Here is a 15430-nt window from a genome sequence, read left to right as displayed (position 1 = left end):
CGCATAAGGTTAATGGAAAATAATATATTCATATCACTTATCTGGGTAATGCTCTAAAGAAGCCTATAAAGCAGTATTTCTGTTGTACAATTTTCAGACATGTAGAAACAGATGAACTATTAACTGTGTGTCTTGAAAAAGCATAACATCTTTAGGTTCATTTGTGGGAATAATACTTTCTACCATATGAAACATAATTTAAGAATTCAGCATAAACATTGAAACTGATGCTTTAGAATAAAAGGCATGAATACTTGGTCTCTAATCATACCTGCAAGTCCTTTTACTATGCAGACACAGTGCAACAAGAAAGGCCACTGTTATGGAGCAGTTAGAAAAAAGAATCATTCTAAACACCTAATATTTTTTCTGCTTTATGACATTGCTTTTGCCAATATCATTGGATACATAAACAGACCTTGAACTTCTGAGGAATACTATCCTTTACTGAGTGGAGAAAGTAATGTTTCTTTCTCAAATACACAATTTTATCTAGAAGGAATGGAATAAAATTATGAATTGTGAAAATATGAATTAAATTCCACATTACTGCTATACAGATTTCAGTTATAGGCATATGGTGAACTGAACCTATAGATCATCCATGATGAGTCATGGATGATGTGTGAAGAAAGAAACCATATGCTAAGGTACTATCAGGAGGTGCTCTGTGTCCTTCTGACACTGTTATAGCTGTTCTATGAATGACCTGGTCATTATAGTCCATTAAGGAGCTTCCAAACTGAAATTATTTATTTATTACTATGATGCTATAAATAACCTTTGATTTTTTTCTGTAATCATCAATGCAAAAAATGCAGTATGCATGATTTAGGTCACTTGATAGATTAATTCTTGGGGAAAAGACACTTTCAGCATTGGGATGGAGATGAACACAAAGGGTCAAAAGGCAGGTAGTCAAAATTCCTGCTAGCCTGTATCTCGTAGTGGATGGACACCACTTTAACTTTAGGTGTCTGACTGATATGATTGATCTGTTCATTAGAAGATGTCTCCTTACTGATTGGTTTGTAAGGACAGAGACTGTGGACTCCAGCATTTACAAGAGAAAAACAGAACTGACATCTATATCATGTGAAGTGAATCAAGAACTCTGGGGAGACCTGAAAAAAGTGAATGCATTTAGAGGAAAAAAAATATTAAATTACTGGGAAAATATTGTGTTTTGTAAGATAAAGTTCTGGTCTTAGAATGGCAATCTGTCCATACACATCTGTTTTTCCAAAATACCAGGTCTCGACCAGCTTTTCTTTCCATTTGATAGATCATGAATACCAATTTTTAAAAACCTTAAGAACACAAAGGCAGTTACTTGCTTTCAGTCAAGTCTCAGGAGAATATTAAGTGAAATAAGTTCTTGATGTGTCTGTAACCGAAACCACTGATATATTCCAATCTTAGGAGAAAAAAGAGCTATATGTACCAGGGCCATGTGTCTGGGTTAAAGGGAAAAAATGCATAGGAAAGCTTTAGTTTTGGTCTAAACTAGACAAAAGCGCATATTCCTCTAACTGAGATTTCTTCTTCTTCCTGAATAATTGTAGAATATAGTGAACCAGCACCATGTTGAATTGCCCCGGTGAACTTTTCAGCTTAGTTATTAAATTTCAGGTGTTAATCCAGGTTCTAGTGTCCAGGTTCAGTGTAATAGGTAATGGGAACACTTAATCCAAAAGAAAAGTTATTTTCAAAATTATCACTATCACAGGCAGAACTATTGTGCCTCAGTCCAGTAGCAACCTTTATTTAAAGATTCAGAAGGCCCAAAAATGTTGTTTATAGGAACTGCTGGCTGTCATTCTGAGGCCTTATTTGGTCTGAATAGACAGTGCCTGTTGGAACTCTTGGGTTGTGACTGATCTTTTCTAAGTTTTTGAGAGGAGTGTGGATAAGGCCTAAGAAACTTGAAAGCACTTAAGACAGATTTTTGTTCTATTAATATTCCACTGTGGCAGTTTAGATCAAATGCTGTCACCTTTAAGTGTGTTGTTCTTAGATCTTCTCTTTGTTTATGCATTTGTAGCCTGTGTCTAAGCTAGTTGTTCTGAACCAGATCCTTTTGAGTCTCAAAAGAATAAAGTCTCCTGTGGCTTTGCCAGATACTGCAAATCAGATCTGATAATCATCATTAGGTCTTTTATAGAAACATTTAAACTTGATTTACTGATGCTTGTAAATTTACTCAAATATGTTGACTAAACTGCAAGAGCATTTAAATTATTTTACAGATAATTTACACCAGTAAGATAATTGTAAAGCACATAACCCATTTTTTGGATACTTTCTGTACTTTCTTGCTTGGGAAAAATAAGGTAGATACTGGTGGGATTTTTAAGGCCTGATCTTTCAGGAGCTATTTGAATGATCGGAAAATGGTGACTCTGCACTGAAGTGACAATTTTCTCTTCACTGACTAACGCTTATGCAACTGGAGATTATAGTCTGACATTTGTGTAGTTGCCATTAATGGAAATTCTCCTTAAGTACAATTTTCAGATTCATAACAGCCACAGCAGACAAGGACTGCTAGAGATGCAACAAAATGGAAACACAAGTTGAAAATATTTAGAGTGGTTTCAAAACTCTTTAGACTAAAATGGATGCCTTCAAAGACAGAAGGGATATTGATAAGCAGGATGGAAAAGCTGTCAAGAGATAACATGTTTTCCCCATATTTAGGGAAGAAAACCTCTCATTCTGATATTGATACTTTATCTTGCTGTTCCTGAAGATGATAGAAGACTGACAGAATAGGACAGCAAGGGTGGAAAAGCAGAGAAAGGCCCTGCTTGTGTGTCTAAATTTACTAAGTTTGCTTCTGTACCTGAGGCACTGAGTTTTGGATAACAGTATAGGAACCTTTCTTGGCTGCTTACAGTCTCTAAACTGCCAGTCTTTTTTAAGGGGATTAAAGTCAGCAAAGTGCAGGAAGAAAACATCAAAGTGGGTATCAGAAGATTAAATATAGTAGCAAAGGGAGAGAGAAAGGGGAGAAAGACTTGAGAAAGAAAAATGCAAAGGAAAAGAAATCATTGGTGTCAGAGGAAACATGGGAAACAAAATACTGATTCATACCTACTTGGGAAAATTACTGTCTGTTGATATAGAAACTTTTTAATCAAACACTGGTGTCAGAACTGAGAAAGGCAGCTTTAGGATGTATAAATTACTGTGGTTTTGCTGGATGTTGACTGTTATCTAAAATTACTGAGAAGTGGAGAATACAGAGATTAGATATGTTAATTGTTCACTTACGTAAAGTACTTATGGTGGAATAGTGATGTTCAATCGACAAAATGTTAATCCAGTAGGTAAAACATAAATTTGACACAAAGGAATCAGCAAAGAAAGCTGTTATCTGCTGCTCAAAAAGGTGATTTCAATATATGTATTTGGTCTTATCTGTCTTACAATTCACATTTGAGTTGAGAATTTTTAGTCAGTAAGTTAAATCATTGCAGTACAGAGAGGAGCCTTTCCAAAGTAAGAAAATAGCATCTTTTCTCTAATTATGATCTATCAATACAGGATGTTAAATTAGTTACAGGCTTTGCTAAGAATTTTCTTTCTACTTACATACAAAATGTGGACATTTCAGAACAAAAAAAGAGCATTTTTTCAACTAGAGCAGAAATCATGCCTATCATGCCATTATATACTCAGTATTAATGAAAATGTTTCATCTCAGTTTCTGCCAGTTTATTTTCTTTTTAAAAAATCCCAGGCATACTTTAAGATCATTTTTACCCGAAGTTGTCTTTGAAACTATTTTGTGATTTTTTTTATCCAAGCATTCCTTGTACCTTTTCAACATCACTTCTAAAGGGGTGTGTAAGTTGGCTTCTTCTGGTGTGACTGACTGCTGCTTCATAAGCGTGAGGAGTGTTGTGATGGAACTTTCCACATAGGTCTGGTGTGCAGCCTGCCCATCTTTGTTGCGGTCAGTGATACTTAAATATATTCCAGATATCAGATCATACATTTTATTCCATTATGTACTGTGTTAAGTGTACCGAACATGCACTGAGCTTGTAAGACACACAAGACTCTATTTGCACCTCTGAACATCAACCTCTCTCTTCTAGTAGCAATTTGCTACTTGGCTGGCTTTGGGTGGTGTGCTCCTGGAACTCAGGAAATGGCAGGGAAATCGTCACCAAGACATGGAATTAAAAGGTGTAGCACCTGCATATAGCACTGTTTGTTTTAGCACTGGCACCACTGATGTTGTCCATTCAGTGAGTTTATTTTGCTTCTTTGAATCGGTGTAGATGACAGAAATGAAAAGTGGTAGTAACAAAGAAAGATAGCTCAGTAATAAGTACAAGTTAACTGGCCAACTGGTGTAGCTCCAAACGTGTTTTCTCTGCCTCTTGACAAGGATTTATCTTGACTGATCTAATAATCCTGAAATAAGTATCCTGGTTTGCTTCTTGAGGACACTTGAATGTTGTTTGGACACAATATTTTGTTGCAGTTTGTTGTTTTGGTGTTTTTGTTGGTTTTTTTAAACAAAAACCATCTCCACTTCCATGAGAGTTCTCTCTCTTGACACCATCTGCTATGTGTGACAGTTGTGCCCTCACTGGCAGTTTTCTGTATTGGGCTGGTTGTGGCAGCTCAGAAGCTGTGTTACTTTGTGCAAGGATGCTGAAGGGAAAAAGTGGAGATGAAAATGTATGAAAGCAAGTAACTCTGAAACCTGAAGCTCTGAGTGCATTTTGGAATCTGTGGTGTTATGGATCAATGTCTTCTAATATTTCTCACTGGTGGATCTTTACAATGTTACTTTGTTAGTGTTTTTTAACAGTGAGAAAAGTTCACCTTCTCCTGTACTGACAAAAGTGCTTTAAATTTATGCATTGCAATAGTTAATTCAGTCCAGCAGATACTCAAATATTGAAAATACTTATGTTCAGTCCTGCAGTTTCTTCTGTACATGTCTGCACACTATATCTTTTCATAAAGTTGTTTCAGGACGGGCATTTTCTGTGAGAGATTCCTTATTTTGGGAAAGTACAATGAACATGCCTCTTTGTAGATATACTACATGAAATTCAAGCAGAACTGAAGAACAACTGCATTTTCCTATTATATAATTGGAGATGTCTGAGATGGCTAGCTTCCTAGGCTGGGCACCAGGAGGTGTAGTGTGGCCCTTGTCTCATTGAGGACTGGGTCTGAGTGAGACATACTGGTAAGACATCCTAAGTCTTACCCCACAAGATTCCTAGGGCACATTACAGATTCTTAGGGATCACTAAGACTTGCAAGGTTCTGACACACTACAAATACCTTTTTAGGTAATAGTGCCAGTGACTGCTTTCCATTAATCATTTGCATTCATTTTCAACAGGGTCATCTGTCCAGTTCAACTCAGTGGAAAGCCTGACACATTTTCTTCAATTCCATGAGATAGTAATGGCACGTAAAGAGGAGTTTCTACCATGCTCTGCAATGGAAAAGCACTGGAATTTCTACAAGGAATGCAAAGATTTTGGATTCTAAAGACTTCTTGCGTGCTAATGAATTTTTCTTTGCCATCACTTAAAAGTAAACATTTGAGCTTTTAGAACTAAGTACTTTGCTGCTGTCATTTTGATAAATCATTTGTACAGCACTTGGGATGATGGAAAATTTGTTTGGGTAAGTGAGGAACAGGGAAGTACTTAGTAGCAGGCAAAGATAACTGTATAGAACTGAGCAATATTTACTCTTGCACTGCAAGATTAGGAAATGGGGAAATAGATAGGATTTACACACTGATGCTCATTGTGAATTATATTCCAGGTTGATTACTTTTAAGTTGAACTTTTTAAGTTGAACTTTTTAAAATTAAGTTTTTATTTCAGATTAAGGTAACTGCCCATGCTTGGTGGGGCAGGACAGAAACAGGCAGGCATCAGTACTCACAGTCACTTCTTACACCTAAACCTGGAACTGCTGTAGCTGAGCATGTGCTGTCAGAAATGGCAGTGCATGTTTGTGTAGTAACATAAATTGTTAGGTTAGGCAAAAAATCAAGATGAGCAGCCTTGGAAATCATCATCAGCTTTGCTTTATGTGGTGTATATATATATATATATATATATATATATACATAGATATATATATACATAGATATATATAAAAAATTGAGAAGGGGAAAAAGTGCTCAGAGAGGTTAAAAGAAGAATCTTAGCTGTTGGAAGTGCTCAGGAAAATTCCATTCATGTTCCAGCCAAATCTCTCTGATAGGCAGAAAATGTGCTGGCATATGACAGGAAATGCAATTAGCCTGTTTGTGGAACACTAATTTTTCCAGGTAACAGCATCTCAGATATTCATCCCAATCTTTGAGGGATTTCTTTTGTTTTAATTTTACAATGTTTGAATCTTCTTTAGCAGCATATTTGTAACAGTTTTGACTGTTAAGAGAGTTATCTGCGTTCAAGTAATGTTCTTGCTCTTTTGTTCTTTGGATTATAAGAAGAGATGGAATAATAGTGCTTGCTACTTCTAACTCCAGTGAATAGGATGGGAAGTGTCTCCTGTTAATACATACTGTCAGCAAGCTATTTTGGAGTGTGAAGAGCTCTTCTGGAAAGATCTGATTAGTGTCTTAAACAGAAGTTGGTTTAGAGAAGTGAGAGGGGCCTGATATGCAGAGAGCTAGTACTATGCCCTAGGATGCATGAGCAGTCGTAGCCTAATGGGCTGTAAAGAATAGAGAAATGCCAGTGGCCTGGAAGTCAGAAAAGGTAAAAGCTGCTGAGTGACACGTATTTTGTAAAGTCAGTTTCACGAAGAAAGAAAATGGAGTGTTCTCACAACTGCAGCAGCAAAACAAACCTGAAGGCATATTGTTTCAAAGGAAGTGCTTATTCAAATACTGCGTTTTCACCGAAAAGTAAAAGGTATTTGACTATTAAAATGACCTCTGAATTACATGTTTGTTTGACATTTTTTTCTTTGTTGCAAGATGTCTAATAAAATTAATGTACAAAACCCAGGAGAATTTGACAGCACTATTTTGGTCTATTATATTAATATGATTACATGACCTAAGGCAATCCTAAGATACAGTGACAGAAAATTAAATGAGCAAGCTGAGCAAAGAGGTAAAAATGCAAAGTGATACATGAAAACCACTGTCTCTTACAGATGCTGTATGTAAAACTAATCTACCACTGAGGCTTTTTTCAGTTCTTAGTTGTATATAAGCGTCTTGAGAAAGGCATTAGCTTGACAACATATGGCTTAATATGACTAACAAATGTAGGATTCTGCTCCCCAAATCTTAAAACTGTGAATATTCTTTAATTTCCCTGCTGGAGTCCTTTGATTTTAATGTAAAGATCCATGAAGAGAGAAAAAACTTAAACCATCATGTTTTCTCAGGTTAAATTTATGCTTTTTAAGTGTACCTTTGCATAAAAATATCTGGTTGTCACTGGTCAAAGATGGGCAGCTGTTAGTGATGCTAACTGCAGCAGTTACAAAGCTTCTACTCACAAGTGGCAGGTCCCCCTCCCAGCCCCTTCTGCTGCTTTCACAATTCAGTTCTTTTATTTAGTAGACCTCTTCTCCACTCCTAGGCTGTGAATTAGCACAGAATGTGCAAGCTAAAGTAAAAAAGAATATAAAATGCAAATAGTAAGACAAAACTCCTGGCATTCTCACTACTGTTAATATTCACACGGGGAATAAAAGGATAAAAAGGTGTTGCAAAAAGCCAAAAATTCAGATTCATATTTCCACATAATTATTTATGTAGTTATTGCTGACATGGAATTAAAAAAAAAAATCAGTGGAGAGATTAATACCAGTAAGAAAGAATGCAAGATTCAAAACAAAAGAATGAGTTAAGAGGAAGAGAAGCAGCTGGGAGGCAGACAATATAACACAGGATCCATCAATTTTAAGGCCAGCAGGAACCAGTGTGACCTCCTGAGTAACGGGTCAGAGGTCATGAAACTCTGTAAGCAAGGGAAACACATGGAGAAGAGGAAAAAAGTAAAGGCAGGTGCAGGGAGAGCTAAAGTCATTCTAAGCAGAGGATCAACACAAAACATTGCACCTTCTTGCCAAGCAAAGCAGAGCAGGTCAGGGAAGAGAATAATGGGAATGAAAGCCAGCTTGTGAAAGGTATTTACAGTACTCTAAGGCAATACTGCTTGGGTTTTTGATGGTGGAAATACAGCTAAGGGGGAGGGAGAGGGATGAATAATGTTGCCATAGGAGTTTGGATAAATTCTTGAAGCAGTTGTAGTTGGCAAGTGTTTTGTCATGATGACATAAAGACTTTTTTTCTGGTATTCAAACCTTAATACAAAACTGGAGGAAAATACTCTGTTCAAATCAATAGATTGAGCAACTGCCTACATGAGACTTGGGCCCTTTATTCTTATCACTGGTTATTAGTTAGCTAGTTGGGTAGGAAATGATGTGGGTGATCTGACATTTGAAGTGCTAAGTTATGGCCATATCAAGAGAAACATGACACAGGAAGGGATTAAAACATTTCTAGGGAATGAGACTTCGGAACAGGATTCAAATAACTTTTAATGTGACTTTTGTATCTCTATGTTTTTTATGGATGTGGGTTTTTTTGTTGGGGTGTTTGTTTCTATTAAAACAAAGCTTTGGCTTTCTCTGTAGCAGGAGGTTTTACCACTTACACCAATACGGGTGTTGTGGAGTAATCCACAGGTGAGTTTTCCAGCAGCTGTGGCCTTACGATTTCACTTACGCATTTCTGTGGAGAGAGCGCCAACACCCAGTTACACATAACTTGGTCACAGAGGCTTATGCAATTACCAGCCGTAAGCTGAGCTGTCACAGCGGTGCCCAGCTGCAGGGTCAGCGCTACAGCAGCAGACAGATGCTCTCCGGTGCTGTGGCGTCTTCCACATTTCTCACCGAGCCGGTGCACCAAGGGCCCGAGGCTCTCTGCGAGCAAAGCCAACAGCGCGGCCTGACCGTAAAACACCGGCCTTATCCTGGATGTGGTTGGGGATCTGCAGTATTCCAGGGCAGCGGCAGGTTATTTCACTGCTAAATAAAAACAATAAAACGTCCCCAACCAACCTGCTATAAAGCAGAGGCTTAATGCCAGGGTGCAGCTTGTTAGCTCAGAGCTGCGGCTATTGCCGCGCCTGGTGCCCACCCGCCCCGGGACCGCAGCAGCCCCTCCCTCTCCACAGCTGTGCGCTCCCGGGGCAGCCGAGACGAGGACAAGGAGCCAGGGCCGGGGACTCGTCCCCAGCCCAGACCCAACCCTGTCTTGCCGCCCGGTCGAGCCGGCTGTAGGGTTTGGGAAGCTCCTCGGCCGCTCCGCCCCCGATGAGGAGTCGTGGGGAAGTCGGTGCCGCGTTTGCCGGAGGGGCGGCGTGCAGGCGGCGGCTTCCTCCCGCTCCCAGGTGCTGGCGGGGACCTCACCGTCACCTCCCACTCGTCCTCCTCCTGCTGCCTGCCAGGTTTCGGGGCGGGCGGCTGCCCTTCTTTTTTCCTTCACGTCATGGAGGAAAATGCTGTGCCGCACACCCATCACACGCCCCGCGCACACAAGAGCGCCCCTTCGAGCCGAGCAGGGCGCCGGCCCGGGACGGCCGCGATCCGCTCGGGTGAGTGCGCGACTGGCGGGCACGTCCCGGGACAGCGGCAGCGAGACGTCCCGGCCCGCCAAGCTGAGCCCTAACTTGGCGGAGCGGCACTGGGGCGGCAGCAGCTCCCACCCTGCTCCCGGCGGCTTCGCTGTAGGCGCAAATTTGGATGTTCGGCCGTGGCGGCGGAGTTTGGGAGGAGAAGGAGGAAAGCGCGGCATTGTGCGACTCCGCGGGGGCGCAGCGGGCGGCGCTGAGCGGGGCAGAGAGCGCCGGGCCGGGCGCGGCGCTGGAGGCGGCCCGAGCCGCAGGAGGAGGGTCGTGCCGGCGCTGCGGGAGAGCTCCGGTAAGAAGGTGCTGTTTGTCTTAAAAGTTAGTTACGGGGGGATTTTGCGTCTCAGTAAGAGGGTGCGGGTGTCCGGAACCGGGGCACCCACCTGCCCGCAGCCCGGCTGGTAAGAGGTGTACTCAGATGTCGTAGCCTCGTAACCTTCTCTCCAGAATCAACAGTTACACCAACTTAAAATAAGGTTTGGTAAGGGGAATCGGGGTTGCTGTGATGTTGGCATTTTTTCGTTTCCCAGTAAATTGTTCAGAATGTTCATGTAGCTGTGTTCAAATTTGCCAAGTGCACTTTGTTGTTTCTTTAATATGGAAAGAGGTTCTTTTTCCTTGTGAAGAAACAGAAAGTAACAATAGGAAGAACCTGGCAGAACTTCTTTTTTTTCTCGAAGAGAGACAGTAGCAGCTTGTCCCTTATTATTGGGTGAACAGATTTACTAATGCTAGAATAAGGCTTAGAAATAGAAGACCTCATGGGGGACTTGCACTGTGTCCCACCCAAGGATCTGCTCCACTGAGCATCCTCTGACTCATTCCAAATGTCTAATCCATAAACCAACCTGTTTCATTTTGAGATAGGCATGTTTCATTAATAGTAGCCTTTTTGCATAAATCAATTTCCTTAGTAGTAATCCTTTTGCATTTGCTTATTTGTGAGAGAAACAGCTGAGGGGTAGAGATGGTAGATAAACTTGCTACTGATGGGGAGGTGATTAACAGGAAAGAGCTGCTTGCTTCTTTCAGCCAGAGAATTACAACAGTCAAGTGACACTGGGAGGCAGAAGATTGAAAACAAGTACAAGACAGTGGGTTTTTACACTACGCTCAAGTGAGCTGTAGTGTGTTACCCCCCCACCCACACAATCCCTAGTTGTCTGCGAGTCAGAAAGCTTATGTAGGTCCAAAAATGACTGGGTGAAAGAATTCAACATTTCACAAGATTTCAAAATTTTCAAAGACATTTGTAACCTGTCTTTGAAAACTTCTAAGCTGTAAGGAAATGGATCGGAAAGGACATACGGAGAAGATGTTAAAGAGTATTCACTCTTTCTCCTGTTTCCAAGCATCAGCTCTTGACTACTATGAGACAACATCTTGGGCTGGATGGGCTCCATGGATATGATGTAGTTGTTCTTTCATGCACATAGCTTTTCTGAGATGATAATAGAAAGGGAAGTGAAATGCTACAACATTTGTACGACTGTGGTTTCTGGTTTTATACATCTGATAGTGTTGGGTTTTGGCCCTGTTCCCACGTATTTTTCTGTATGCTGCCCAGCTGTAAAGGCATTGAAAGATTACCAACAAACCTGGCTAATGCATTTTGACATCTGTGTAGTATAAATTAGTAATTCCTAGGGATTATAACTTTCTGAAAAGCAGTAATGGTGATAAGGAGTACATTCAAGTTTCAGTTGCTTGGGTTGGCACCTCCGTGTGTTATTGCACTGGGTATTCAGACCTCCAAGAAAGGGATCCACACACTGAAAACTGCATGTGTACCAGGTTCTGTAAGTTTTGTTATTCTTAACCTATGCTATGCATGCTATTTTATGGTCTAATATGTGCAAATTATTCTAGTCAGTCAACAGGCTGGCTGTGACCATCCTATAAATGCCTTGCTGAGGGGCAGGAGACTGTATCTGAAATGAATAGTCCAGGTAAGTTCAGAGGAATTAAGCTTAAAGCATTTACGTGGCAGTTACAGCTACAGAGTCATTAGGAGTCATATGGTGACTCCAGCTTTTGAGGTCTTCCAAGAAATATTGATAAAGGAACTAAGAAATGTACCAGATGAGTCATAAAAAGCTCATTTCTGCAACATAAACAGCGGGGTGCTGAATCCAGCAAGGGAGTACGTTTTGCGTAATTGTCAACAAGTCAAGCCTCATCAGGCTCTCCCTGAAACACTCGAGGAAGGCTTCTCCAGGGTTTGCAGTGTGATCAGGCACGAGGCAGAAATTGCTCTGTCACAAAGACAACTGTGAAGAAAGAGGAGGTCTTTAATTGCCCCAACCCAGATAAAGGCAGGTGGTGGGGTAGATACCAGCCTGTCAGAGATCCACCCATCCTCCTGCAACAGGCTCTGTTGTATTATCCAACTGCTGCATGGCTTGTCTGGCGGGTCAAGTAGCTAGCCCATGGCCTGTGCAGGATTCCCTGGTGCCAATCAAAGACCTTTTTCTTTTGAATTGACTGTGCAGTGCTGCTGGCCTGTGTGTGTTTTTGTGGTGCGTTGTTTGCTGGGGGAGGTCTTTCTTCATGCTTGATTTCCAGGCAGGGACAAATCAGCATCCAAAATCTTACTCAAAAGATGCATAGCTGTCTGGGGACCTCTTTCAGTTTTGCATGTGCTGGGAGCTTTTGTCTCACAGAAAATGTCCCATTTACTTAATTTTTTTAAAATCAATTTATAACACATTATATAATTGACCGTGGTACCCTCCCATCATACAGAAAAGAGGTAAACTTGACCCAGCTACTGTCTTGCCACATTGCATCTTATACAGACAGAGAGTGCCAATATGAAGTATTAACATTCCATATTAAGGAATCTGGATACCATTATTTCTGTATAATTTTGCAATGCTGAGGACAGTGAGCTAAGGCAGGACTGGAGGGGCCCTTGAATCTGTGACACCCAGAGCCCTGTTGGGGCTTATGACACTCAGGCTTGTGACACTTCAGTCACAAAAGTGCAGTTTATAATTCTGTATCATCTGGCAGACTGGTGATGAAGAGGAGGCTGGTGTGTGTATTTTGGTCAAAATGTGGATGGAGAGGAGGACAATGCTACATATGCCTTACGAATACTGCTGCAGTGCTTTCCTCGAGGAAAAATACCATGATAGTTGTTTGTGGTATACACAAATAGTACAGTGTTTAGTTCCTCAAATTTCTTTGTAAGCATCACACAGAGAAAAGTTAGGTATAATAGCCCAGAAATTTATTTCTTGCCAGGGAGACTTTGTATACCATACAAAGGACTTAGGTATAGGTGAACTTGCAATGCAAGCCATCATATCTAAGGAGAATTTCAGGAAGTATCATGAGGACTGTGGATCTCATAACAGTAGCCCAAACTTCTGGCCTTAGCTTAGTGTCAGAGCTATTTTATTTGTGGAGGGAGCAAGGCCTCTGACACCTGGAGTCTTGGTACCTGAAGTATTATGTGCATCTCAGACTTGCTGAGGCTTTTGACAGACTCCTCGTGTCCCAGTGCTTTTCTGCCTCTCCCCAAGTCCTCTTTATTCTGCCGGAGAAGGAAATTAGGTTGCTTTGATGTGATCTGTTCTTTTTATGGTGTTCCTTTCTCCCTGCCTTCTTGGTGCTTAGAAATGCTATGTGAGTAAACAAGAATAAATGCTTCTTATACAGATAATGCCTTCCACAGCTTAATAACAATAAAACCTTCCCAACTAACCAGCTAAAAAGCAAAGGCTTATTAGTTCAGAACTGCAGCCATAGCCACCCCTGGGACTTAACATACCAAGCCTCCATGTTCACTATTTTTCAGCTAACATTTTACATTTTCTTTTTTAATTTGTGCAAGAAATAATGCCATCCCTACTACCTCTGTATGTCCGACTTCATACGCATGTGAAGCACTGATACTGGTGGAGGCTGCGGGCAGTGGCAGGATGGAGCAGACACTAGGACTTGGTTTGCCCACTGAGCTGGCAGTACCCATATTGATCTCCTGGGACAGAGCATCCTAAAGAGGGGAAGAGGCCACAGCAAAGTCCAGGAGGTAGGTCTGCAGCTTTCTCTGATGAGATCTTACTGACGCGACAAGCTGTGACTTTGCGGGGTGAAATGACTTAAAGAGGGTGGTTTACAGTGGGACTTGGCAGAGCTTGGTGGTGGGGTGAAGGAAATGGAGAAATATTTTGAGCTGTTAATGGGAGCTTTTCTGCGGTGTCATGCAGTTTTCTCCTGTTTCCCTGTCTAACAGGAAATTTCCACCCTCTTTTACAGTGCTTCTCCTTGCCAATGAACACAAATACTGTCCCTTTGGGTTTACTTTTTATGTTATTCTATAGTTTAAAGGTTAACCCTCTCTCCACTCTAGTACTATTGCTTTAAGCTCCCATATGAGGTGGAAAAAAGCTGTTAAACTCTAGATTGCCACAAATTAGAAAGGACTAAACTCTATTTGTTGGAGTATGTATTTGTTAGTGGGATTTTGTTTGTTTTCTTGACTCCTGCCTTTGTAGTACACGATGTGCTTGGCAAGCATGGATACCCCCATGTCACAAAGTCAGAGAATTGATATTCTCAATATATAAGCATCAGACTTGGGAATTTTGATGACTGACATCTCTGTGCCTTCTGAACACTTTCTTGCTTTAAGAGGGCTGCAAATCCTTTGACTGGCATCACACAGTAGTACGGGATGCTGAGGGATTTGCTGAGAGACTTTTCAGGCCTCCAGTAAAAGAGCTTTTGTGAAAAGTTTCTGTAAAGCAGTTCAGATTAGTTGGGGTTGCAGAGGAATTACATTCTCTCTTGTGCTGCTTGCATGACCCTGCAGAAGTTGCTTACCTCTTTTCCTGGCCAAAGAGTTGAGACATTGACTTTGCTTACCCTGACATACCTCTGGGACACGAACATGCTGAAATTGATGTAAGATATTTTACTGAAACTGTGAGGATTGCCACTGGAGGCAGCCAGAAAGGAGAATCCAGCCTTTTCTAAAGAGCGTACAGAGAGCTGGAACTGAGTGGCAAACAGACAAGCAAAGCAATTTACTGTCTGCACAGGAAGTTCTGCTGGGAAAATGCAGATCCTGTGCAAGAGACAATGCTCTGGGATAAGGTTGTGTGTGATATCCATAACTGCCAGATCTTTGCGGTGTTTCCCAGGTATGTGGCAAGGACATGTCTTTCTGCTTCCAGAAGCAAAAATCACACTGTGCTAAACTGTAGTAATTTCTTACTGTTTTTCATGGGGATACTCTGCTGTTTTAAGTCTTCACGGTCTTAAAATTGGAAGGTTTATAATCTAATTACTTCTAAAAGTAATGACATTTTTTCACATCTTGCAATTAAGTGTTTAATTAGCTCTTTAGTTGTCCATCATTCAGAGAAAATGTAAGTGAAAAGTAAGTAATCTAACTTACTCAAGCAGGCAAGCCAAAACAAGGGGGTGAGATGTGCAGAATAAGGCTGGTGCTAAGTGTAACTGTGTTGGAGGGGCACAGGCAGAGGCTCCAGTGCAGAGCAAGTGGGTGGAAACTCAGGCAAACTTGATAGAATCAACTGATTGAGATTTAATGACAATAAAATGTACTCCCACAGAAATCCCATGATCTCTATCAATAGATAATTTTGCAATGAAAAAAATAGCACATAGTAAAGTAACTTTTCCAGTTTGCAGCATTGAATAGTTAAGAAGTGATAAAATTTCAATTCAGACAGATAGTTTACAAAAAAATAAAATAAACAGCTTAGGAAAGCACATGATTACTTTTCCCTAGTTTC

The 15430-nt window shown here is 40.9% G+C and overlaps 1 protein-coding gene across 1 annotated transcript in view; it reads left to right on the top strand.

The window, feature by feature from the left end:
- ANKRD31 (ankyrin repeat domain 31) overlaps positions 1 to 6058 on the top strand; it is a 62628-nt gene extending 56570 nt beyond the window's left edge. Inside the window, exon 24 of the mRNA XM_054286240.1 lies at positions 5378 to 6058. Coding sequence (XP_054142215.1) covers positions 5378 to 5529 — 152 coding nt within the window. The 3' untranslated portion in view covers positions 5530 to 6058. The remainder of the gene's footprint in view (positions 1 to 5377) is intronic.
- The last annotated feature ends 9372 nt before the right edge of the window (positions 6059 to 15430 follow it).

Source organism: Melozone crissalis, unplaced genomic scaffold, assembly GCF_028551555.1.
Source record: "Melozone crissalis strain CALT ecotype California unplaced genomic scaffold, PUWL_Pcris_2 ptg000005l_1, whole genome shotgun sequence".
Taxonomy (NCBI): domain Eukaryota; kingdom Metazoa; phylum Chordata; class Aves; order Passeriformes; family Passerellidae; genus Melozone; species Melozone crissalis.
This window is presented reverse-complemented; position numbering and strand designations above follow the sequence as displayed.